This window comes from Muscardinus avellanarius (assembly GCF_963383645.1).
Source record: "Muscardinus avellanarius genome assembly, chromosome: 18".
In the NCBI taxonomy this organism is placed as follows: Eukaryota; Metazoa; Chordata; class Mammalia; order Rodentia; family Gliridae; genus Muscardinus; species Muscardinus avellanarius.
In genome coordinates, this window is record NC_137804.1 from 45,748,423 (window position 1) to 45,774,927 (window position 26,505).

General features: G+C 54.0%; 1 protein-coding gene across 1 annotated transcript in view; it reads right to left on the reverse strand.

Annotated features, from left to right (window-relative positions):
• Positions 1-26,505, reverse strand: part of DNMT1 (DNA methyltransferase 1) — a gene marked incomplete at both ends in the record, with an annotated part of 47,638 nt that overhangs the window by 10,174 nt on the left and 10,959 nt on the right. Inside the window, 22 exons of the mRNA XM_080715513.1 lie at positions 1,563-1,705; positions 1,779-1,983; positions 2,102-2,217; positions 3,402-3,555; positions 3,919-4,016; positions 5,067-5,250; positions 5,345-5,532; positions 6,242-6,393; positions 7,108-7,200; positions 7,431-7,549; positions 8,733-8,842; positions 8,916-8,996; positions 9,073-9,118; positions 9,385-9,419; positions 12,320-12,401; positions 12,913-12,947; positions 14,426-14,513; positions 16,670-16,680; positions 22,154-22,265; positions 23,721-23,796; positions 24,796-25,045; positions 25,172-25,279. Coding sequence (XP_080571639.1) covers positions 1,563-1,705; positions 1,779-1,983; positions 2,102-2,217; positions 3,402-3,555; positions 3,919-4,016; positions 5,067-5,250; positions 5,345-5,532; positions 6,242-6,393; positions 7,108-7,200; positions 7,431-7,549; positions 8,733-8,842; positions 8,916-8,996; positions 9,073-9,118; positions 9,385-9,419; positions 12,320-12,401; positions 12,913-12,947; positions 14,426-14,513; positions 16,670-16,680; positions 22,154-22,265; positions 23,721-23,796; positions 24,796-25,045; positions 25,172-25,279 — 2,486 coding nt within the window. The remainder of the gene's footprint in view (positions 1-1,562; positions 1,706-1,778; positions 1,984-2,101; positions 2,218-3,401; positions 3,556-3,918; positions 4,017-5,066; positions 5,251-5,344; positions 5,533-6,241; positions 6,394-7,107; positions 7,201-7,430; positions 7,550-8,732; positions 8,843-8,915; positions 8,997-9,072; positions 9,119-9,384; positions 9,420-12,319; positions 12,402-12,912; positions 12,948-14,425; positions 14,514-16,669; positions 16,681-22,153; positions 22,266-23,720; positions 23,797-24,795; positions 25,046-25,171; positions 25,280-26,505) is intronic.

A 26,505-nucleotide genomic window follows, 5' to 3' on the forward strand; every position in this document is an offset into this window, starting at 1 on the left:
CTAAGTTGCTGAGGCTGGCCTCAAACCTGAGATCCTCCTGTCTTAGCGTCCCAAGTACTAGGATTATAAGTGCGCATCACCTTGCCCAGCCCCATACATATTTTTATTTTGAAACAGGGTCTCACTAGGTTGATGAGAGTCTCACTATTTGCTGAGACTGTCCTCACACCGGCGATCCTCCTGTCTCAGCCTCCCAAGTTCTGGGATGACAGGTGTGTGCCACTGTGCCCAACTTCTTTCGACTTTTATATTTAAATGTCGAAGGCACTTATTTGCGACTAGATCCCAGAGATAGAAAATGACCCAAGAAACTGAGAAGCCAAGGCCACCTCGGAGTCATCAAGACAAAACCCGAGGACACTAAAACACCTGGACCGCGGCTGACGCTGCCGACGGGAAAAGCACAGGCGTGGTGGGTGCCCGCGCACTCGGCTCTGCCGCAGGCCTCACGGGTTCTCTTGGGAAAGGCTGAGGAGGCGTTCCCGAGAATTCAAGCTGTGTAGGGCTTTCTTGGCAGTACTAGGGTGTGAGCAGAGAACTCCCACATGCCAGGCAGTACTCTACCACTGAGCTGCACCCACCTAGCTGTCTTTTATCGAGACACAGTTTCACCAAGTCGCTCAGGTTGGCTTGAACCCTGTGGTTTTCTGCCCTCGTTCTCCCAAACTGCTAGGATGACAGGCATCCGCTACCTTGCCTGGAAACCTCATTCTTCACTAATAAGTCCTTAAGAGGAGTTGGAGATTGCCTTAAAAATAAATACCAAGCCGGCCGTGGTGGCGCATGCTTGGAATCCCAGGACTTGGGAGGCTGAGACTGGGATTGCAGGTTGGGGGAATTCAGGTTCACAGCCAGCCTCAGCTACTTAGTGAGACCCTGTCTCAAAATAAAGAATAAAAAATAGGGCAGGGGATATAGCTTGGAGACCCACCAAAAAAAAAAAAAAAAAAAAAAAAAAGAATAAAATACAGGGCTGGGGTGTCACTAAGAGGTAGAATGGCCCTGGATTCCATCCTCAGTACCACAAAAAAAATATCAAAGCTGCATGTGGTGGCGCATCCCAGTAGTACCTGGGAGGCTGAGACAAGAGGATCAGAGTTCCAAGGACAGCCTTAGCAATTTAGCCAGGTCCTGAGGAACTCCAAGAGCCTGTTTCAAAATAAATTAGACTCGGGTGTAGCTGAGAGGCAGAATGCCCCCACTTTCAATCACCAGGACCCCAAAATAAACAAACATCAAGAGGCTGGAGTGCGGCTAAGGGGTAGAAGGCAGGCTTCACCTGGCGAAGCCCCGAGTTCAATCCCAGTACCAGAAGAAAAAAACCTAAAGAAAAGAGGGCTGGGGGGGGGGGGACCTGACTTCCCTAAAAGCAGTCACCATTAGGACAAAATGGGATTAAAGACCTTGTTTATGGGAGAAAATACCCAAGACGTGGAAGGAAAAATGCAGGACTAGGGTGCAGAGGGGCACTGGGCCCAGCCCTCCGCCAGGCCGCGCCCTGCCCGACACGAGCACCCACACGGTGCCCGCGCCTGGGCCCGGCCCTCCGCGGCCACACTCACTTGTACTTGCTGTCCTCCGCCGGCTGGGGGTTCGAAGGGGATTCGAACCTCGCGTAGATTGGATCGTACCACAGCTGGTAGAAGTAGGTGGTGCCGTCGTCATCAGCAGCTGGCGACGGCAGGGGCTCGGGGTCCACGCCCCCCTAGGGAGAGAAGGCCGTCAGCCTGAGGCCCGCCTGGGCGGCGGGCGGGCGGCAGGCGGGCACGAGCTCTCACCTCCAGGGCCCAGTTCTCCGAGGGCGGCTTGTGGACGACCTTGACCTTGCTGTGGATGTAGGAGAGCTGCATGTCCTCACACTCATCCACGAGGAACAGCTCGAGGGGGTCCGAGGTGGCCCCCAGTACCGTGTCGATGCCGCTGCAGAACCAGTGGGCGTGGAACATCTGCCCGTAGCCGTTCTCCTCCCACAGCGCCGTGACCCTGGGGAGGGGAGACCGTCACCCAGGCCCCGGGGGACCGGGCCTCCTCTTGAACTGGCTCCACGGGCATCATGACTCGCTCAGGAGACTGCGTGCCGGTCAAGGCAGAGGGTACACACCTTGCCAGGTAGAGTGGCGTAGACGGGTCATCGGGGATGACAGAGACGCAGTCCCCCACCTCCAGGGTCTCCCCGTCAATGCACACCTTCTGATAGTAAGTCCTCTTCCCGTCGGTCTGCAAACAAGAGAGGCTCAGCCCGGTGGGTGTGCTAGCACCCGCCAGAACGTGCGAGGCCGACAGGACGGCCGCAGGTTCCAGGCCAAGCCCAACAACTCAGCTAGGCGCTCAGCAACCTGGTGAGACACTGTTTCGCAACAAGAATGGCTGGAGTGTAGCTCATATTTCCCAGGGTTCCAGCCCCGGCACACACACACACAGGAAGTGCAGGAGAGTCGTCTCCACAGTCCTGGTCAGGCGTCCCTCGGAAACCGCGCAGGTACACCTGGGAGCCAGGTGCGGGCCCTCACCTGTAACCCCAGCCCTTGAAGGCCAAAAGAAAAGAGGAGAGGGCAGCTTGGAGGAGCCCGGCAAGTGGTGACACTTGTCACCCAGTGTCACCTGCAGGTGGCAGCCTCGCCCAGGGCTGGGCCATCACTGCAGCTGCGAGCTTGCCGAAGGGACTGACCCTCGGCCGACAGCCAGGCGCGGCAACTGGCTAGAGCCCAAAGGCCATTCAAGCCACAGAGGGCTCCCCGACTCTGTTGGAAACAGCTTTCAAGGCACCCCTAGAATTGCAACCAGTGCGCACTGGGAAAGTCAGGAAAACAGGCTGATGGGTGCGCACACACCCCCACCCTGCCTGTAATACTGGAGATTCAACCCAGAGGCACTCTACCTCACAGCTATACCCCTAGCCCCACCTTTTATTTTTTTGTTGAGGTTTTTTTTTTTAATATATATACTGGGGATTGAGTCCAAACGCATTCTACCTTCAAGTTATACCCCTAGCTAGATTTTATTTCTTATTTGGAAACAGGGTCAAGGTTGCAGACAGTCTCACCAAGTTGCTGAGGCTGACTTTGAACCGACGACCCCCATCTCAGCCTCCCAAGCACTGAGATTACAAACACGTGCCACCAGGCCTGGTTCACTTTTTTGTTTTGGAAAAGGGTCTCCCTGGGTATTGCCGAGGCTGGCTTCAGACCTGCGCTCGTCCCAGCTCAGGCTCCCAAGCCCTGGGCTGACAGGTGCGCCGCCAACTAGCCTGAGGCTTGCTTAGCACCTGCGACCGTCCTGTCTGCAAGCACCCCACACCAGGCCAGAAACTCCGTTCTCCCCTCGGCCAGGCCTGCTGCCGCCATGCCACACAGGAGGGCTCCCAGCCCAGGCCCGCGCTGCGAGTGGGCCCCGGGGCTCACCTTGATGGAGTCCCCAACCCAAGAGATGCGGCTCTTGTTCTGCTTCTTCTTCTTCCCCTGGTGCATTTTCTTGGGGGACGGCATCTCCTCAGGGAGGGGGACATCCTCCACCTCCTCGTCATCATCCGCCTCCTTCATGGCCAAGTTGGGACACCTGCAACGTCCCGTCATGACCGGGGTTCACGAGGCCCTGAGGACTGGACCCAGGGACGTACTACTACCAACCTACACCCCACACCTGGTTTACCTCAATTCTGAAACAGGCTGAGGAGTCTCACGGCTTGCCAAGGCTATCCTCAAACCTGTGATCCCCCTCTCAACCTCTCATGTACTGGGATCATAAGTGCGCGCCCCACATCCGCGACAAGTAAGGTTTACGAGCAAAACCACCTGAGGCTGTTCTAGTCAGGTCAGGGGACAGGCCTGGTGCCCGCGAGGACGCCGCCTGCCCTGCACGCCAGGCAGGCTCTCTGTGAGCCAAGCCGTGCCCGCCCGCTACAGGACAGGCCCAGCCTACCTCCTCTTTTGGCAAGCCTGCTTGCTCCGTCCGCTACCGCCGAACTTCACCATGTCCTTACACGCTTTGCACTTCCCACACTCCGGCTGCTGACAAACCTGAAAAATATCGTTAAAGAAAATCAAGGCTGAGGCCAGAGGACCACAGGTGCAAGGCCAGCCTCGGTAACTTAGTGCCCGAGCTCAAAATGCAAAATAGCTGTGGTGGGCACACTTGTAATCCCAACGCTTGGGAGGCTGAGACAAGAGGATTGCACAGGTTCGAAGCCAGCCTCAGCTACTTAGCGAGGCTCTCGGCAACTTAGTGAGGCCCTGTTTCCAAATAAAATATAAAATAGGGCTGGGAGTATAGCCCAGAGGTAGAAATGCCCCTGGTTCTACACCCAGTACCACAAAATAAAATAAAACAAAATGCAAAATAAAAGCCAGGTGTAGTGGTGCGTGCCTGTCATCTCAGTACTTGGGAGGCTGAGAGAGGAGGATCAAAGGTTCAAAATCAGCCTCAGCGACTCAGTGAGGCTGGTACAAACTTAGCAAGACCCTGTTTCCAAATAAAATACGGCTTGGGATATAGCTTGGAGGAATAATGCCCCTGGGTTCAATCCTCAGTACCCCACACACCACACACACACACACACCACACACACACACCACACACACACACACACCACACACACACACACACCACACACACACCACACACACACACACACACACCACACACACACCACACACCACACACACACACCACACACACACACCACACACACACACCACACACACACACCACACACACACCACACACACACACCACACACACACACACACACACACCACACACACACACACACCACACACACACACACACACACACACACACACCACAAGATCCCTTCTAGGTAGGAACAAGCACCTCTCTGGCAGGGATGGTCTGAGGCAGGGCGGCTCCGGGGAGAAGCATGTCGCCCTGGGCGGAGGCCCCACATCTGTGCACAGCCATCCCTGCCCAGAGCCACGCCCAGGAACTCGCCTCTCTGCCTGTCCTATCAAGCCATGTATCTGGGAGTTGCATGGGTCCCCCGACACTCCCACATCTCTCTCCTGCTTCGGGAGCCGCAGACGCCGGGGACGCCCGGGGGCCCAGACTACCTCGCAGACGCCACACCGCCGCCGTTTGAAGGCGTTCTCCTTGTCCTCCTTCTCGTCCTTCTCAATCTGCTCTGCGAAGAAAGTGTCGAAAATCTCGTAGACCAGCTTGGTGGTGGTGGCTTTCGTGGGCCCGCGGTCCTTCTCCTTGGCCGAATGTCTGACACTCTGGCGTCTCTCGGCCCGCCTGGGAGAGAGCACCGCCGAGTTAGGGGACCGGAACGGGGCGCAGGGACCCGCTCTGCGGTCTCATCTCCAGCTGGACTGCGCCGCGCCCTTGCCTCTGTCCCAGCGTGACCCCGGCCAGCTTGATGAGGTCCCTCATGCAGGGGCTCAGGAAGACGGGCTGCTCGTCGCTGTCCTTGGCCTCGTCGTAGCTCTCGACCTGGCCCACCACAAACTGGGCGTAGCGGAGCAGGGAATCCTCCGTGAACCGATTCAAGTTGATCGCAGAGGGGGGGACAGTGGTCTTGGAACAAACGTGGAGAGAGGAAGAAAAAAGTCAGATGTCTCTCGAATGTATTTTGTTCTCGTGGTGCTGGGGACGGAGTCAGGGCCTTGCACAAAGTAGGCAGCCACTGAGCTGCCTCCCGGCCCTCTTTCTCTTACATTTAACCTAAGCTGGAATTTTCTTGTTTTGGTGCCGGTACTGGGGATTGAACCCAGGATCGTTTTCCCTCCGAGCTACATCCTCAGCCCCATTTTTAATTCTTTATTTTGAAATGGGGTCTCACTAAGTTGCAGAGGGCCTCACTAAGCAGTTGAGGCTGGATGCAAACCTGCAATCCTCCTGTCTCCGCCTCCCAAATACTGGGACTGCAGGCATGCACCATGCCTGGCTTAAACTGTCTTTTCTCTTTTTTTTTGTGGTGCTAGTGATAGAACCCAGAGGCTTTCTACCTTTGGGCTATTACACTCCCAGACCTATTTTGTGTTTTATTTGGAAACAGGGTCTCACTACGTTGCTGAGAGCCCCACTAAATAGCCGAGGCTGGCTTCGAACCTGCGCGATCCTCCTGTCTCAGCCTCCCAAGCGCGGGGATGACAAAGCGTGCGCCCCACGCCCGGTGAACTGTCTCAATGGAAGTCGCAAAGCATCCCGTTCTGCCGGCTGCGGGCCCGGGCCCGAGTTCTCTGCAGCCCAGGCCGCGTGGCACGGCACGAGCCGGGGCCCTCACCTCGATCTTGTTGATCAGGTCTTCGTAGGTCGCGTCAGGGTTGCCCTGCAGGAACTCCACCACTATCTTGCTAATGTAGATCTTCTCCTGCATCAGCCCGAATATCGGCGCGTACTCCGGGCTGGGGTCCATCAGAATGTACTCGGCAAACGCTGAAGAAACACGCGACAGCGCTGAGTCTACCAAGCTTCGCTGACAGCCTAGAAGTCACCCTACACCCAAAGGACGAAGAACTCCCAAGCAGCACACCGGTGAGCTGGTCCTCAACAGCGCTGCTGGACAACAGATGAGGCAGGTGGGCGTGCACTGCGCTCACCCCTGGCTTTTGGAACTCAGCCCGAGTCCCAGTTAAACCAACATGACCTGCCCTTAAAACTGGAGGGTCAGGGGTTAAATCAGCGATGAGTACATGTTTATACACACAAGTTTTTTACCCCAATAAGTTTTATGAATATAATGCACCAATAAAAAAAATTAAAAAAATAAAATAAAATAAAAAATAAAATAAAATACAAAAAAAAAAAAAAAAACAAACTGGAGGGTCAGCTCCCTGGCCAAACGCGACCAGCTATGGCGAGGCCACCCCACTAGCCATGGTCATGGGGCTTCTGGGGGCACTAGGAATTGAACTAAGGGGAGTTCCACCTCTGGGCTACCACCCTAGCCTATCTTACTCTTATTGTGAAACAGGGTCTAAGTTGATGAGGCTGTCTTCTATCCTGTGATCCTCAAACCTCAGTCCCCCCAGTACTGAGATCACACTGTAACAGCGCCCACTGAGAGTTCACACAGGCCCAACCAATGGTGGGGAAGGGTGGGAGGCACCGCCCCTTTCTGGGTTCCAGGGCATGTGACTGGCCACTTACAGGTGCTAAAGCCAATGAGCGCCTTTTCACCGCCATCGTAGCCAGTGATCCACCATTCGTTTATGGGACCGAGGTTCTTGCCATTAACACCACCTACAAATGGAAAGGAGAATCTTCAAAAGGAAACAGAGTAAGCACAGGGGCATGGCAGGCCCGGAGGCCAGCCTGTGGCCTCCCGTCCCAGCTGACAGCTGTCCCTGCAGAGCCTCGCATGCTCGCGTGGCGAGGCGGCGAACCCGGGGACTAACCTGCTTTGCAGGGAGCGCTACCAGTTTGGTTGTAAACTACTGGTCCCAACCAGCACCCCGGAACACCCTGCTCACCTTCCAGAGACGGGTTGTCCTCGTAGATCGCCTTTGCAGAACCCGAGAAGAAGAGCTCAATGTTCTTCTCGATGAGGCCAGTGTCGATCGGGCACAGATGGCCTCGCTTGCAGTAGACGCTAGGGGGCAAACGAGGGTGAGCAGCCGCCCAGGAAGGCGGGCCCCGGCACGGAGCTGGATCAGGACTAGGCTATCTGCTGGGAACCCTGGGTCAATGGTTCTGTCACCCAAACCGCGTCCACCACCCAATCCTCCCGCCTAGGTGTCAAAGGTCATGGTCTGCGAAGTGACAGGTGAGCGAGACTCAAAGGGAGGCAGCTGGCCTCTAGAGCAGACGGCTCACCGTGCACAGCGCCGTCCTTCCCACACCGCTATCAGCCCGCACAATACCTCCTGCCCATCAGCAATCACCCCCCAGCCCCCCGGCAATCGCCCATCTGCTATTTCTTGCATTCGCCAGCCGTTTCACACCCTAGCCTTCACTGTGCGGCCCCTCTGAGTCCGAGTCTTGACCCCCATCTCTGTCCCCCAGAGGATGGAAACCCGTCAGAGCACCGCGAGTTAGGAGCGTGTGCATCATGATGAACACCGAAACCCAAGACGCTCCAAAATGGGGCGCAGGAGCGCCGACCTCAGGCCACGAGGAAAACCCACTCCCGAGCCTCCAGCCACGGGCGAATAAACAGGGCGTGGAGCGACGAAGGAATCCTGCAGCCAGTGTGGCCCCCCAGGAGTTCATGTGTACCCGCAAATGTCCCAAAACCCGAGAAAAATCCCAAGCCTCCAGCACTGGTCCTAAGCAGCGAGATGAGGGCCCTCGGCCCCCAGTGCGCCTCCGCGTCACATGCTAAGTTGGTCTCCATGAAGGATGGATCCACGGCGCTTGCTTAGCACCAGGGCAAGGCGGCACCTCACTTACCGCAGGACCTTCGGGACGGTCAGCACCGAAGATCTGTACCAGGGGCGGAACCCAGGGGCATTCTACACTGAGAAACGCCCCAACCCTTTGCTTTCCACTCTGAAACAGGGTCTTGGTAATTGCTGAGGCTGACCTCGAAACTCCAAGCACCACGATTCCAGGCCTGCCCACATGCCCGGCACACGTGGACGCACAGCGATGGGAACAAAGAATCAGACCCAGGCAGGACTACCACACCGCCGCCAGCTCCGCGGCCCCTGCCGCGAGGGTCACCGACCAGCTTGAGCAGGGCCGCAGCCTGGTGCCCGGGGAGCAGGGCGAGGGCCGGGGCACCGGCGGGGCAGACCCTGCTCCCGGAGAGCGAGCGAGCGCGCGCCGCTCACCTGAAGCAGGTCAGCTTGTGCTGCGGAGGCGCCTCGTAGCTCTCGAAGCCGGAGCCGCTCTCGTCAAAGATGGACAGCTTCTCGTTGGTCAGCATCTGGGGCTCGTCCAGCTGCGGGGCACGGGGCCATCAGGCAGAAGCACACAAGGCAGGGGCGCAAGGCGGACAACTGGGGGGGACTTACGGCATCAGGCGGGTGCTGCTCGTACTTGAGGTCCACGTCATCCAGGTACTGCCCGCATTCGTCGCACTTGGGGGGCTGGGCCTGGGGACAGGGACAGTCTCCAGCCGCGAGCAGCACAGGCCGCCCCGCCCCGCAGCCTCCTTCCCCGACGACTCACCTTGGAGTTCACAAACGCCTTCACCCGAAACGCTTTCTTCTCAGGTCTGGGGACAAAGTACAAGACTGTTCATCCTTGAATCAACTGAGAAGCTATCAAATCCACCCGGCACACTGACGCCCGGCCCGCGTGGGCGCACGGCGGCCAGCCGTACAGCCAGGGGTCCAGGTATCAATGCACAGCCGCTCCTGGCGCCTGGAGAAGCCCGCTGTGCACCGCCCACCCCGCGGCAAAGCCGAGCGCACCGGCAGCGCCTGGGAAGGCCTGCGTCTTCTAGAACATTCAGAAGGCTTTGCAATCTCGTGTACTTACTGTTCTTTAGGTGTCGTTTTGCGTCTCTTCTCCTCCTAAATACAAAAACAACAGCAGGATGAGGGACACGTTCTATTCTTTTGTTGTTTTGGGCAGTCCTGGAGATGAAACCCTAGGGGCCTTTTGCCTCTGAGTTACAACCGCACTCCGATTTTTTATTTATTTTTGGTGGTACTGGGGATGGAACCCAGGGGCTTTTCTACCTCCGAGCTATCCTCCCAGACCTATTTTATATTTTATTAGAAAACAGGGTCTCACTAGCCAGGCGTGGTGGCACACGCTTGTCATCCCCGCGCTTGGGAGGCGGAGACAGGAGGATCGCGCAGGTTCGAAGCCAGCCACGTGCGCTGGCTTAGGAGACCCTGTTTCCAAATAAAAATGTAAAAATAGGTCTGGGAGTGTAGCCTGGAGGTAGAAGGGCTTCCAGGAACCCCAGTACCACAAAAAACAAAAACAAAAAAAAAAAAGGAGCCTCACCAAGTAGCTGAGGCTGGCTTCAAACCTGTGCGATCCTCCTGTCTCAGCCTCCCAAGAGCTGGGATTACAAGTGTGCGCCACCACGCCTGGCAATTTTTCATTCTTTTTTTTTTTTTTGGTGGTACTGGGGTTCCTGGAAACCCTTCTACCTCCAGGCTACACTCCCAGACCTATTTTATATTTTTATTTGGAAACAGGGTCTCTTAAGCCAGTGCAGCTGGCTTCGAACCTAGACAATCCTCCTGTCTCTGCCTCCCAAGCACGGGGATTACAAGCGTGCGCCACCATGTAGGCAATAAAATATTTTTACATCTTCCAAGTTAAGAATTCCCCACCTGTTAATATCACAAAATTTGGAAATATGGAGGAAGCCAGTCAGGGAACCAGGTCAAATCCAACTAATCCTAGTGCCCAAAATCTGAAAATCAAGGATTTTCTTAGAAGAGTCACAAGAATGGACAATTAAATAAAATACACAAAGCCAGGCCATGGTGGCACACGCTAGTTATCCCAGCATTCGAGAGGCTGAGACAGGAGGATCGGGGTTCGCAGACAGCCTCAGCTACTTAGTGAGAACCTGTTTCAAAATAAAGAATAAAAAATAGGGCTGGGGGTGTAGCTCGGAGGTAGAATGCCCCTGGGTTCCATCCCCAGACCCGGAAAAAAAAAAAAAAAATTACACAGCACATTTGGTAGCGCACATCTGTAATCCTAATATGTAACAGGTTCAAGCCCAGCTGCAGCAACCTAGCAAGACCCTACTGCAAAATAGAAGCCAAGCGTGGGGGTGTACACTTGTAATCCCAGTACTTGCCAGGCTCAAAGAGAAAGACCACAGGCTCGTGGCCAAGTTCAGCTGCTTAATGAGGCCCTCCACAATTCAGTGAGACTCTTTCAAAATAAATAAAAATAAAACTAGGGGTGTCACTCAAAGGTAGAATATCCCTGGGTTCTACCCCGAGATCGAAAAAAAGGGGAGGCGGGGGTGGGGGGGGCACCGCTCAAAGGTAGAATGCTCCTAGGTCCAAATCCCAGTCTCACACACACACACACACACACACACACACACACACACACACACACAGCCAGGCATAGTGGAGCACACCTATAATCCCAGTACTTGGGCAGCTGAGAGAGGAGGCCAGCCTCAACAACACAGTGAGGCCCTCTACAATTTGGCAAAACCCCGTTTTAAAATAAAAACAAGCTCCGGGTGTGGTGGCGCACGCTTGTAATCCCCGTGCTTGGGAGGCGGAGACAGGAGGACTGTGCTGGCTTAGGAGACCCTGTTTCCAAATTTTAAAAAAAGATAAAATAGGTCTGGAAGTGTAGCCCAGAGGTGGAAGGGTTTCCAGGAACCCCAGTACCACCAATAAATTAATTAATTAATTTAATTAAATAAAAACAAGGCATGGTGGCATACGCCTGTAATCCCAGCATTCGGGAGGCTGAAACAGGAGGATGGTGGTTGGCGGACAGCCTCAGCTACTTAGTGAGGCCCTTTGCAACTCAGTGAGACCCTGTTTCAAAATGAAGAATAAAAATTAGGGCTGGGGTGGAGCTCGGAGGTAGAATGCCCCCGGGTTCCATTTCTAATACCATTAAAAAGAGAAAAAGTTTGTGTGAAGCAGGAAAACTAGCACTCTCCAGGACTAACGTGACCGAACGCCATCGGTGGACAGCGGTCCCAGGTGATGCAGCCATCTTCGTTTGTGTGAATAGTTTTGTGCGGTTCACCTGACAAAGCCAGCCCAGCTCATTTCCCAAAACGTGTCCCGCTGTTCAGCGGAAAGTGAACAGTAGCTAGCCCCGCTCTACAATCAGGTTGGGGTCCATGACCGAGTATGAGACGACCTGGGGAGCAGGAGTGCAGGCCGGAGGCGGAGCTCCGCGCCGGGTGGCGCCCAGGCCGTGTGTAAAGGAGCCCTGCCCCCGAGATCCCTGCCCCGCTCGTTTCAGGCACACGCCTCATCTGTACCCAATCGCCCAGGACACGCTCCGGTGAGGACGGGTGGAGCGAGCGGAGACGGGCGGCCACCGCGGGTACTGGCTGAAGGCGAGAGGCACGAGGCGGTTTACCCCTCCCTGCTTTTGGTATGTTTCCATAATAAAATGTTACTTTAAAGATGGGGACTGAACACAGGGCGTTCTACCTCCATGGTACACCCCCAGCCCAATTGTATGTTGAAACATGGTCTTCCAAAGTTGCCATGGGTCGTGCTAAAGGCTGGCCTCGAATGCGAGATCTTCCCATCTCAGCCTCCCCGGCGCCGGGATGACAGGTATGTACCACTGTGCCCAGCTAAATTTTTTTTAACACAGCGCTGGGGCTCATAGCCAGGGCCTGGCACAGGCTAGCCAAGTGCCCTGCCACTGAATTCCTCGCTCAGCCCTAAGACAGTGCCAAACATCTGGGCAAATGGGCGCCAGGAGGGCCCTGGCCTGAAGCCGTCTTTACCTTCTCATCCTCGTCCGCTTCCTCGGAGCTCTGCGAGAACACCCTCTCCATCTCTTTTTCCTCTGGTCTCCGTTTGGCAGCTCTGTTGGGAGAATGATACCGATCAAATATTAAATCAGCCGGGCGTGGTGGCGCACGCTTGTCATCCCTGCGCCTGGGAGGCGGGAGACAGGAGGATCGCGCAGGTTCGAAGCCAGCCACGCTGGCTTAAGGGACCGTTTCCAAAAATAAAATGGGTCTGGGAGTGTAGCCCGGAGGTAAAAGGGCTTCCAGGAACCCCAGAACCACCAAAAAATTAAAAATTAAAAAAAAATTAAATCAGGAAAACCAATTCTACTGACAGCTTGTGCCAAAAACAACAAACTTACGCCTCCGTCCCTGCCAGAGCGAAGTGTTCACGGGGACTGTGACGGCAGGCCACTCGCCGGGCACCCCGAAGGGCCCCGGCCTCCCGTACACGCTCTGGGCGGGCGGACGCGCAGGAGTCGGGACCAGCTCACCCTGCTATGACCACCGCACACCACTGCCACTCCCGCGCACCCTGCATCCTCCCCAGCACCCAGGGGCACAAAGGCAGAGTGCCAGCCACTCACGGATCTTTGGGTTGACTTCTGGGCCTCCTTTCATCCTGGCAGGGGAACAAAGAGGGACAGAGAGAAAGGGAAGATCAGTTTGTGAGATAGAGCAAGATAAAATGTAAACCACTCCAGCGCACCAGCGCAGCCTGTAATCCCAGCACTTGGGAGGTCAAGACAGGATCGTGGGCTCACTAACAGCCTCAAAAACATAGCCAGAAGCCAGGGGTGGTGGGCACGCTTGTCATCCCCGCGCTTGGGAGGCGGAGAGAGGAGGGTCTCGCAGGTTGGAATCCAGACGCTCTGGCTTAAGGGACCTGTTTCCACATAAAAACTGTAAAATAGGTCTGGGAGTAGCCCGGAGGTAGAAGGGTTTCCAGAAACCACAGTACCACCAAAAAAAAAAAAAAAAAAAAAAAAAAAGCCAGGCCCTCTGCAACTTAGCGAGACACTCTCCCCAAAAGTAATTTAGAGCCGGGTGTGGGGGCGCACACTTGTCATCCCAGCATTCAAGAGACTAAGACTGAGGATCGTGGTTCGCGGACAGGCTCAGCTACTTAGTGAGGCCCTCTGCAACTCAGTGAGACCCTGTTTCAAAACAAAGAATAAAAAAATAGGGCTGAGGGTTTAGCTTGGAGGTCAAATGCCCTGGGTTCCATCCCCAGACCCGCAAAATAAATAAATAAATAAATAAATAAATAAATAAATAGGGAAGGGGTGTAGCCTGGAAATTGAATGCTCCTGGGTTCAACCGCCAGAACAACAAAAAAAATATTTATGCCAGGAGTATTGGCACATGCTTGAATCCCAGCATTTGGGAGTCAGACAGGAGGATCACAGTTCGAGGACAGCTTCAGCTACTTAGTGAAGTCCTTTGCAACACAATGAGACCCCGTTTCAAAATAAAGAATAGAAAATAGGGCTGGGGGTATCATTTTGGTTCTGGCACCGGGGATGGAGCCCAGGGACATTCTGCCTCAATGCTCCACCCAAGCCCCATTTTCTTTCTTTTGAAACACGATTTCACTAGTTTGCTGAGGTTGGCCTCGGAACTGTGGTGCTGGGGTGACAGGCATGCGCCCGGCGCCCGGCTATCCTGACATGGCTTTCTCCCCAGAGGCTGACTGCAAACCTGCGACCCTCCAGTTTCAGCCTCCCAAGTACTGGGATTACAAGTGTGCCCCGCCCAGGCGGGCCTGTCAGATTTTATGGGCCCTTGGCTGAGCAGGGAGCCCTGAGGCGGGGAGGCCGGGGAGAGCTGGATTCGGAGCGTTACACAGATGAGCGGGCAGAGGTGGTGGCCACAGGGAGGCAGGGTTTGCGACAATCGCAGTCCAGCCACACACAGGCCTCCGACGAGACAGAAAGAGACTGACTCAGCAGTCACCGTGCTCCCGGCGCAGTCATGGAGCTATGGCTGCCATCCCCCCACCCAGAAATCAGACCATCTCCGAGTCCCCAGGCGGCCCTGCGCCACTGCTCCCAGGCAACGGCAAGTCGGGAGCAAGGCAGAGGGAAGGTGCGCCCCTACCCGCTCGTCCTCTTCGTCCTCTTCCGTCCGAGTACCCGGCTCTGCTTCGCTGGCCGACTCCTCCTCCTTCGGTTCCAGCTTAGGTGTCCTGCCACAGAACACAAGACAGGCATCAGAGCCGGGCATGGGCGCACGCTTGTGACCCCAGTGCTTGTGAGGCTGGGACAGGAGGAGCGTAGGTTCAAGGATGGCCTCAACAGATAGCAAGGCTCATCTATATGGCGAGACCCTGTTTCAAAATAAAAGCAGGACTGAAAGTGTAGCTCAGAAGTAGAATGGCCCTGGGTTCAATCACCAGTACCACCAAAGGAAAAAAGAAAAACACAGCGGGAGCAGCGCCCCGCTCCCACTGAGGGCACACGTGGCCTCCTGCTCAGACTCAGGGCACAGGCCACCTCGCCTCAATGCCCTGCAGGAAACCCAGAGGGCATTCATCACTTTACGTTGCAGGAGCTTCAGAAATACCAGCGAGCCAGCCCACGGGCCACACTTAAGTCCAGGACTTGTGAGGCTGGACCAGGAGCATGGCAGGGTCTAGACCAGCGTTAGCAGCTTAGCCAGATCATATTTCAAAAACAAAAAATAAGCCGGGCGTGGTGGCGCACGCTTGTAATCCCCGCGCTTGGGAGGCTGAGACAGGAGGATCGCGCAGGTTCAAAGCCAGCCTCAGCTACTTAGTGAGGCTCTCAGCAACTTAGCGAGACCCTGATTCCAAATAAAACAGAAAATAGGTCTGGGAGTATAACCCGGAGGTAGAAAGCTCCTGGGTTCCACCCCCCACTACCACAAAAAAAAAAAGGGGGGGGTTAAAAATGCTCTTGGGTTCAATCGGGCATGGTGGCACACACTTGTAATCCCAGCACGCGGGAGGTGGAAACCGAGGATCAAGATCTGCAGCCAGCCTCAGCTACTGAGCGAGGCCTTCGCAACTCAGTGAGACCTTGTTTCAAAAAATAAAAAAAGGCAGGCAGGTGCAGTGGCGCACACTTGTAAACCCAGCGCTTGGGAGGCCGAGACAGGAGGATCACACAGGCTCGAAGCCAGCCTCAGCTACTTAGTGAGGCTCTCAGCAACTTAGTGAGACCCTGTTTCCAAATAAAGTATAAAAATAAGTCTGGGAGTGTAGCACGGAGGTAGAAAAGCCTCTAGGTTCTACCCTCAGTACCACAAAAAATGAGTAAATAAAAATAAAAAGACTAAAAAATAGGGCTGGGGTGTAGCTGGGAATGGAGCCCTGGGCGTCAGGCATGCCGAGCCACGTTCAACCTTCACGCTCAGTCCCAGCCCTTCACATGCACGCTGCGTAGAGATGCCAACGGTTTACAATAAAAAACAGACGGGGTTCCAGCAACTGTCCAGATCCCAGTGGGTGAACAAGGAGGAACACCTGGCCCGGGTGGGCTCCTGGGAGCGGGGCTGAGTGTGGCTGCACCAGGACCCGTGGGCTGGCTCAGACAGGGCCGAGGCTATACCTCCCCCGCGCCAGGGCCTCTGCTGGAGTCTCAGCCTTCCATCTCAGCTCCGACCACCAGGATGTGAGCAGAGGCCTGGGGAAGCACTCAGTTCCAACTGCACCCACGACCTCTGCTGCCCCGCAGTGGGGTAGGTGTGCCAGCCCCATGGGTCCCTGCCATGATCACGTAGGCCACAGAGGCACAAGCTGGTGAGCTGGATAAACCTGCCTAAAGCCCCCGAGTTCTCTGGAGGCCTGCGCCTGGCATGCATAGAACCAGATGCAGCTGCGCAGTACACAGCCTCAAGTCCCCGCACAACACAGAAGAGATCGCCCTACTGCCCCGAGCGAGGGCTGGACCAGTGGAACCGTGTCAGCCAGCCGTGGTGGCACACACCTGTTGTGCCAGTGCTTGGGAGGCTAAGATAAGAGGATCACAGATTGGAGGCCAGCCTCAGCAACTTAGCAAAGCCCTCAGCAGCTTAGTGAGACCCTGTTTCAAATATTAAAAAAAAAACTAAGCAAGGCATGGTGTGCACACTTGTGTAATCCCAGCATTCGGGAGGCTGAGACTGGAGGATCGCGGTTCGCGGACAGCCTCAGCTAATTAGTGAGGCCCTTTGCAACTCAGTGAGACTCTGTTTCAAAAAATAAAAAGTAGGGCAGGAGGTGTAGCTTGGAGGTAAAATGCCCCTGGGTTCCATCCCCAGTATCAAAAAAAATAAAAGTTAAAAATTAAAAAATTAAAAAATAAAACAGGGCCTGGGGTGTAGCTCAGAGGCAGGACGTACCTGGGCTCAATCTTTAGTGGCAAAAAGGAGCTGCGGTCAGCACAGGCTTCGCAGCGGCCTCTCACGGGCGGCGCTCGCCCTTGTGCTCCGAGAGCCATCACACACCGGGCTCGCTCGGAGCCCACCCGCGACCCCACGCGCCCAGCGAGCAATCGAGCGCCACGTAGAGCCGCCGGGCAGGCCAACGATACTTACAGTTCTTTGGTTTGACTCCTGAGTCGCCTGTCTTCCTGAAAAAGGGAAAAACAAGACTAGTTACTGTGTGTGTGGTCCTGCTCTCTCTAGGAAAGCATTCTGGAGTGATACCATACCCAACCTGAACCTGTGCTCTCGTTGGAGGGAGTACAGACTGTCTACCTTCAAGACAACAACTGTCTTCTTTGGTAGGGTCAGTAGACAAGAGAATAGGGAAATTCTTAAAAACTGCTCTAAAAACACTCGAGTTCAAGCTAGGCATGCTGGGGTGAGCCTCCAGTGCCAACCACTCAGAAGTCAGGAGCCTGACCAGCCTCGAAACAAACCAAGCCGGGCGTGGTGTGCACACTTGTAATCCCAGCATTCTGGAGGCTGAGACAGGAGGATCTCGGTTCACAACCAGCCTCAGCTACTTAGTGAGGCCCTCCGCAACTTAGTGAGACCCTGTCTCAAAATATAACAATAAGGCCGGGCATGGTGGGCACGCTTGTAATCCCCGCGCTTGGGAGGCGGAGACAGGAGGATCGCGCAGGTTCGAAGCCAGCCGCGCTGGCTTAAGAGACCCTGTTTCCAAATAAAATATTAAAAAAATAGGTCTGGGAGTGTAGCCCGGAGGTAGAAGGGCTTCCAGGAACCCCAGTACCACCATTTTAAAAAAAAAAAAAAAAAGAGAGAGACTCTGTTTCCAAATTTTTAAAAAGTGTATGAAGGTCAAATGCCCCTGGGTTCCATCCCCAAACCCGCAAAAAAAAAAAAAAAAAAAAAACCCAAAAGCCAGGCGTGGTGGCGCGCTTGTCATCCCAGCACTCGGGGCCGAGACCTCCCAATCAGTAGTAGCCTGAGCTACTACTTAGTGAGGCCCTTTGAACTCAGTGAGACCCTATTTCAAAATAAAGGAAAAAAAATGGGGCTCAGGCTGTAGCTCAGAGGTAGAATGCTCCTGGGTTCCATTCCCAGTACCGAAGGAAGAAAAAAAGCCCAAAAAACACACTGCAGCCTTTTTGTTTTCCGGAAAGTAGCAGAGATTGAACCCAGGAGCAGTCCACCTTGGACTGGAACCCAAGCCCTTTTTCTTCGAAAACAGGGTCTTGCTGTGTTGCAGGGGCTGGCCTCAAACCCTCGTTCCTCCTCCGCGGCCCCCAAGGACTGGGACGCCAGCCGTGCCTGCCATCCCCTCTGGAGGGCAGCACTCCGTCAGGACAATGCCACAGAGGCCAAGCAGCAGGAGCCGGCCGCAGGCCTGCGACCGGCCTCCCAGCGTCCATCACCCACCTCCCCTCCCTGGGAGAAGCACCAAGACCGAGGCCTGGGAAGGCTCGGTGGGTGAGCCAAGCTCAGGCCACTTCTGCTTTTATTTTATTCTGGACATCGAGCCCAGGGGCATTCTACCTCTGAGCTACCTCCCCAGTCCATTTTTTACTTGGAATTGGAGTTCTACCAAGTTACTAAGAACCTTATACAAAGTTGCTGAGGCTGGACTCAGCCTGTGATCCTGTTTCCGCCTGCCAAATACAGAAAATACAGGTACGCCGCCACATCAGATTTATTTTAAAACAGGGTCAGTCGGGCATGGTGGGGCACACTTGTAATCCCAACCCTGGGGAGGCTGTGACAGGAAAATCTCCTAAGTTCGAAGCCAGCCTCAGCTGCTTAGTGAGGCTCTCAGCAACTTAGTGAGACCCTGTTTCCAAATAAAATAGAAAATAGGTCTGGGAGTACAGCCGGGAGGTAGAAAGCCCTGGGTTGCATCCACAGGACCACTAACAAAATTTTTAAAACTTAAACACATAAAACAAGGTCTCACTAAGTTGAGTTCTCGCTCGGCTGCCACGGCTGCCTCGAGCCCACGATCCTCCCACCTCAGCCGCCCAAGTATTAGGATGGCAGGCATGCGCCAGCGCGCCTGCACAGCGAAGCCCGTTCCCACGTGCCAGGCGCTCTGCCCTCCGCACTGCCCTTCCCTGCCCGTGCGCCCGGCTGGAGGGCAGGCTGTGCTTCCTCACTCCTCCCGGCCTCGCTCACCGTGCGGCTTCGCGGCGTCACGCTTCCTGGCTCTGCTGAAGAACCCTCGCCAACTCTGTGGAGCAAAACCAGAGGTACCTGTGTGGGCCTCGCACAGGCTCCCTCCCGAGACCAAGAGTCCCGAGGCCGGCCTCCGCCCAGAGCAGGCCCCGGCTACAGAGCGGCCGAAGACCGCATCGCGCCGTGTCTAGCACCAGAGCATTTATTTATTTTGGTGGTACTGGGGTGGAACCCAGGGGCTTTCTACCTCCAGGCTACACTCTCAGACCTATTTTATACTTTATTTGGAAACAGGGTCTCACTGAGTTGCTGAGAGCCTCACTAAGTAGCTGAGGCTGGCTTCGAACCCGTGCGATCCTCCTGTCTCAGCCTCCCAAGCGCAGGGATGACAAGCGTGCCCCCACGCCCGGCTGCACCAGAGCCTTTAAATCAGGCTCCAATTAAAGGAAAGAAAAATGCCAGGCGCCCTCCACTCATTCTTTCCACTGAAGGTGGCGAATTCTACCTGACTTAGTAGCTGATAATCTGACCCCAAATTCTGCATCCCTAACCCAGCTCTTGTTGCCGGGAAACACAGTATAAAAGGTCTTTTAAAACTCTGCAGGAAAGTAATTAATTCTCCAGCATCGTGATGGTGCTTGGGACGAAGTCAAGGCACAGGAACTATGCTTACGGCCGACTGGATGCAACTCTCCGTCTCTTCTCCATCTGCATGTGGGAAACAAGAGGACAAAATGTTAGCTTCAAAAGAGAACCAAGCTGGGCGCGGTGGGCACGCTCGTCATCCCAGCATGTGGGAGGCTGAGACCGGAGGATCGCAGTTCGTGGCCAGCCTCAGCTACTGAGTGAGGCCCTCTGCAACCTCAGTGAGACCGTTTCTAAATAAAGAATAAAAAATAGGTCTGGGAAGCCAGGCGTGGTGGCGTATGCTTGTAACCCCCGCACTTGGGAGGCTGAGACAGGAGGATCACAGTTGAAGGACAGCCTCAGCTACTTAGTGAGGCCCTCTGCAACTCAGCCTCCCAAGCACTGGGATTCCAGGCATGCACCGCCACACCTGAGTTCCCACATTTTCCATCTCCAGACTACCATGTTTACCGACCCTAAAAGGGATAAAAATAAGCTGTGTGTGGTGGCACTTGCTCATACTCTCAGGACTAAGGAGGCTGAGCCAGGAGGATTGCAGGTTGGAGACAGTCTCAGCAAATAGACTCTCAGCAGCCAAATGAGACTGTTTCCAAATAAAAATAAAAAATGAGGCTAGGGGTGTAGCTTGGAGGTACAATGCCCCTGGGTTCAACCCCCAGCACCACAAGAAAAATTAAAAAAGGACTTGGGGGGAATAGCTAAGAAGTAGAACACCTCTGGGTTCAATCCCCAGTACCCTGAAAGAAAAAAAAAAGGGGGGGGTACAAAAACATCATAGTAAGCTGGGCGTGGTGGCACACACTCGTAATCCCTGGGCTTGGGAGGCTGTAACAGGAAAATCGCACAGGTTCGAAGCCAGCCTCAGCTATTTAGTGAGACTTTCAGCAAATTAGTGAGACCCTGTTTCCAAAAAAAAAAAAAGGTCTGAGAGTATTGCCTGGAGGTAGAAAACTCCTGGGTTCCACCCCCAGTACCACAAAAAAATTAAATAAAAAGGTAGTAAGCAGGTCATGGTGGTGCACGCTTGTAATCCTAGTATTTGGGAGGCTGAGACAGGATCATAGGTTCGAGGACAGCCTGAGCAAGTTGTGAGACTCATCAACCTAGGGAGACCCTGCTTCAAAATAAGAAAATCAACCTGGAGGTGTAGCTCGGAGGTAGAATGCCTCTGGGTTAAATTCTCAGTAAGCCGGGCGCGGTGGCGCACACTTGTCATCCCAGCATTCGGGAGGCTGAGACCTGGAGGATCACGGTTCGCGGACAGCCTCAGCTACTTAGTGAGGCCCTCTGCAACTCAGTGAGACCCGGTTTCAAAATAAATAATAAAAAATAAGGCAGGGGGTATAGCTCGGAGGTCAAATGCCCCTGGGTTCCATCCCCAGACCCGAAAGAAAAAAAAATTCTCAGTAACACAGAAGTAAAAGCCAGAAATGGTGGTGCATACCTATACTGCTAGTATTTGGAAGGCTGAAACAGGAGAATTGTAGGTTTGAGGCCAGCCAACCCAGCAAGACCCTGTTTCTTTTCTTTTTCTTCTATTTTTTTTTTTTTTTTTTTTTTGGTGGTACTGGGAATGGAACCCAGGGGGGCTTTCTACCTCTGAGCTATACTCTCAGACCTATTTTATACTTTATTTGGAAACAGGGTCTCACTAAGTTGCTGAGAGCCTCACTAAGTAGGTGAGGCTGGCTTCGAACCTGTGCGATCCTCCTGTCTCAGCCTCCCAAGCACGGGGATTACAGGCATGCGCCACCATGGCCGGCCCGTAGACCCTGTTTCAAAACAAAATTTTAGCTAGGCACGGTTGCATACACTTGTAATCCCAGTTCTTGGGAGACCAAGACAGGATGTTCACAGGTTCAAAGCCAGTCTCAGCAACTTAGTGAGGCTCTCAGCAATTATGCCATATAAAAAACAAAGTCTAGGAGTGTACCTCAGAGGTAGAAGGCCCCTGGGTTCCATCCACAGTAAACACACACACACACACACACACACACACACACACACACACTCACTCACTCTCTCTCTCTCTCTCTCTCCAGATGCTGGGTGTGGTGGCACTCGTAATTCCAGTACTTGGGAGACTGAGACAGGATCGCAGGTTCAAGGGCAGCCTCAGCTACTAGTGAGGCCCTGCTTCAAAATAAGGAATAAAAAATAGGACCGACTGTACTCCTAGCATTCAGGAGGCTGAGACAGGAGAATCGCGGTTTACGGACAGCCTCAGCTACTTAGTGAGGCCTTTTACAACTCAAGTGACACCATGTTTCAAAATAAAGAATAAAACACAGGACTGGAATGTTGGTCGGAGGTAGAATGCCACTGGGTTCCATCTCCAGTACCGAAAAAAAAAAAAAAAAAAAAAGGGCTCGAGGTATAGCTCAGAGGTAGAATGCGTGAGTTCCATCCCAGTACTGCACAAAAAAAGAAAAGCTTTCTACATGCTTCCCATACATGTATAGTATGTGTGTAACCACACACACACACACACACACACACTCACTCTCTCTCTCTCTCTCTCTCTCTCTCTCTCTCTCTCTCTCCTCTCTCTCCCTCTCTCTCTCCTACTTGGGGAGCCCTGACTCGTCAGCTTCCTTTAGACAGACCACAGAGGCCCACGCAACCCTCAGGCGGAAGGCAGAGGGCCGTGAGCGAGCGCACCTGGTCCCTGTCGTCCTCAGAGCTGTCGCGGTTCCTTTGAGGCTCCTCCTGAGGCTTCCGTTTGACGAGGCTGTGACGGAGGACGAAGCGAGTTAGTTCCGGAAGACGCTGGCCCATGCCCTGCGCTCCTCCTTCCCAGAGACACTCTCAGGGCCCCACACCAGCCTTGAGCGCCCCTCCCCGCCCAGGAGAGGCCCTCCTTGCCGGCATGTTGAGAGGCTTAAATGTAAGGTTTCTTTGAATAACGGACTCAGACTGTCGCCATTTTGCCCACCCTAAGCAATCAAGCATCTAATTTTGAAGGATGCCTGTTAATGTCCCGAAAAGCCAATAGACACCTCTGAGACACAGCACCATCTCTGAAGAATTCATCTCTGAAGAATTCATCCCCCAAAAAAGAGCTGGGGCTTGGGGTGCAGCTTAGTGCTAGAGTAGCTTAGCATGCCTGAGGTCCGTGATTCCATCCCCAACACTATACACAAAAGAAATCTGGACAGGCATGGTGCTGCATGCTCGTAATCCCAGTTCCTGAGAGGCTGAGACAGGAGGATTGCAGGTTCACAGCCAGCCAAGGATACATAGTGAGGCCCTCCACAACTTAGTAAGACCTTTGTCCAAATAAAAATAAGGCTCGGGTACAGCTCAGAGGTAGAGTGCTACTGAGTTCAAATCCCAGCACTACAAGAAAAAAGATGGCTGGGCATGGTGGGCATGTCTACCATTCTAGTACATGAGAGGCTAAGATGGGAGGACCACAGGCTGGAGGCCAGCCTCAGCAACACTTCAGTGAGATCCTGTTTCAAAATAAAGAGATAGGGGTATAGGTTGGACGTAGAATGCATCTGGGTTCAACCTCTATTAGCAAAAAGAAAAAAAAGAAAAAATTGAGGGCCAGATGAGGCCTTCTGAAGGGGGCTTGTGAGCCAGGTGTGGTGGTGCATGTTTGTAATCCCAGCATTTGGGAGGCAGAGACAGGAGGATCGTGGTTCAGACAGCCTCAGCTACTTAGCGAGGCCCTGTTTCAAAATAAAAACAAAAAATCAGGGCCGGGGAAGCTGGGCGTGGTGGCACACACTTGTCATCCCAGCATTTGGGAGGCTGAGACCAGAGGATCGCAGTTCATGGACAGCCTCAGCTACGTAGTGAGGCCCTCTGCAACTCAGTGAGACCTGGTTTCAAAATAAAAATAGGGCAGGGGCTATAGCTCGGTGGTCAAATGCCCCTGGGTTCCATCCCCAGACTCGCGCAAAAAAAAAAAAAAAAAAAAAAAAAAAAAAAAAAAAGCAGGGGCTTGTGGATGGCCAGTCAACAGAAGGTAAAGGTGAAGCCCTCTGCCAGCCAGCGCCATGGCACAGCTGCAGCCCTCGCCGGGCACAGGCCGGGCCCTGGGCTTCATCCTGGGAGGGGAAGCTCCGCAACACAGAAGTCAGAGGCACCAAACAACTCCCTACCAATCCAATGCTGCTCATGTTTCCCCAAACCCTCGCCCTGAGAAAAGGCAGCGGTCCGCTGGCCACATACTGACCCCTTCTTGAAATGAGACATGATGGTAGTCTGCCTGGTTGCTCTCCTTGTGACCTTGGGACTAGGTGCAGCTTTGGCTGTTTAACAAGGGGAAGAAAAAGAAAACAAGAAAAAGCCGACATGAGTAGCTGAGCCCACAGCCCCGGCCCCTTCAATATGACCAAAGCCCCGCAGACAGCTGCAGGCCAAGAATGGAGCGCCTCTGGGCCTTCACCCTAGTCAGCAGCCAGCTCGTCCGCCGCTGATGCCAAGATTTAACACCTGCTGACCGTGGCCAAAGGGAGCTGCCACCGCCCAGCAACTCGAGAGAATGTCGTACAGCCCGGGAGAAGGCCAAAAGCCAAATTTCGGAGAATGCAGATCACCTTCAGAGCACTGGAAAGGTGAAAAGTTCCCTCGGGGGTCAAGTAACTCCGTGAATATGACCTAGTTAAACAGCACACATAGAGGGCCGGGCGCGGCGGGCACGCCTGCCATCCCCGCGCTGGGGAGGCGGAGACAGGAGGACCGCGTAGGTTCAAAGCCGGCTGCGCTGGCTTAGGAGACGCTGTTTCCAAATAAAAATATCAAATAGGTCTGGGGGTGTAGCCCGGAGGTAGAAGAGTAAAAAAGCATACAGAAACTGAGCGTGGTGGTGCACACTTGTCATCCCAGGACTTGGGAGGCTGAGACAGGAGGACCACAGGTTCACGGCCAGCCTCAGCTACTTAGTGAGGCCTTCCGCAACTTAGTGAGACCCAGTTTCAAAACAAAGAATAAATAGGACTGAGGGTATAGCTCGGAGGTAAAATGCCCCTGGGTTCGATCCCAGTACCAAAAAAAAAAAGCACATTTGAGCTGGGTACAGTGTGCACACCTCTAATCCCGATACTTAGGAGACTGAGAAAGGAGGACCACAGTTCTGATGACAGCCTCAGCAAGTAGTGAGACTCTGATCAACCTAGCGAGGCCATTTCAAAACAAAAATAAGACGGGGCTCGGAGTGGAGCTCGGAGGTGGAATGCCCCCGAGCTCAACCCCCAATTCGGGCCCAGGGGCTCGGCAGCCGTGGGTGCCGGTCCACGCGGGGCACCGGCCTCCGTGGGCGCGGCCCGGGTCGAGGTGCTTACGCTTAGTCTGGCCGCCGCACTTGCTTCTCCGGGGCGCGCGCGGCCTGGCGCCGGGCGTGGGTCTGCTCCGCTCTGCCGTCCCCACCGTGCGGTCTCCGCCGCCCGCCTGGCGCCCATTCTCTACACAGCCGTTCGTTTCTCCATTGAGCGCATGCGCGCCATTCCCCAAGGACAGATCTTTATTTAAAAGGGATTTGACTTTAGCCAGGTAGCCCTCCTACAGCGGGAAAGGATAATTTAAGGAGCAGTGAATGGAAACCAGCGGCGAGAGACAAGGAGACGCGCGTGCTTCCTGCGCGGCCACAGGCACGGCGGCCTCCCGCGGGGCTGGGGGCCGACTGACCTCGGATAACTCTTCTTTATGCAGTTTGGTTTCCAAGTCACATAACTGATTCTTAATGTCTGTTTGCAGAAATTCGTGCAAGAGATTCAACTTCTCCTTCACACACTCCTAAGGAAAGGATAAATGTTTAGCAGTCTCCAGATCTCCATGCTACTAACTAATGGACTGACACCAGGAATTAAGCCGCCGGGGCACATGACGGCTGGAAGCCGGGCAGGGCTGTCCCTCCCGAAACGCTAAACGCAGTGGCCTCGGGTTCCCCACCTAAGGACTCGCCAACCTCAGACAAAAAATGTGCTTAGACAATTCCAGCTGGGGAGACTGAGACAAGAGGACTGAAAGTTTGAGGCTAGTCTCAATTTAGCAAGACCCTCAACAAATTAGCGGGACCTTGTTTCAAAAATGAAAAAATACTACTACTTAGGCCCTTTGCAACTGAGTGAGACCCTGTTTCAAAATAAAGACTACAAAATAGAGCTGGGGCACAGCTTGAGGTAGAATGCCCCTGGGCTCCATCCCCAGTACCCCAAAAGAAATAAAGAATAAAAAAAAAAAAGACCCAGCCGGGCGTGGTGGCGCACGCTTGTCATCCCACCATTCAGGAGGCCGAGACCTGGAGGATCGTGGTTCACAGACAGCCTCAGCTACTTAGCGAGGCCCTCTGCAACTCAGAGACCCAGTTTCAAAATAAATAATAAAAAATAGAGCAGGGGGTGTAGCTCGGAGGTCAAATGCCCCTAGGGTTCCATCCCCAGACCCACAAAATAAATAAATAAATAAATAAATAAATAAATAAATAGGTCTGGGAGTGTAGCCCGGTAGAAGGCTTCCATCCCCAGTAACACACACACACACACACACACACACACACACACACACACACACACACACACACAAAGGGCTGGGGTGTAGCTCAGAAGTAGAATGCCCCTGGATTCAACCCCCAGCACCACAAAAACCTAAAGCGGAAGCAGGGTGGAGTGCTGTGAGCGCGCAGTTCCAGCTGCCCCAGAGGCTAAGGCAGAGAATCATGGCAGCCCAAAGCTCACACCAGCCTGGGGAACCTAGAGACCTACCGAAAATTAAAATATGAAAACACGTTTTTTAAAACACTACAAGCAGCCAGGCATGGAAGCAGCCGGGCGCGGTGGCGCACGCTTGTTGTAATCCCAGCATTTGGGAGGCTGACACAGGAAGATTGTGCAGGTCAGAAGCCAGCCTCATCTACTTAGTGGGGCTCTCAGCAACTTAGTGAGACCCTGTTTCCAAATTTTAAAAATATAAAAATAGGTCTAGAAGTATAGCTTGGAGGTAGAAAAGCCCGAGTTCCACCC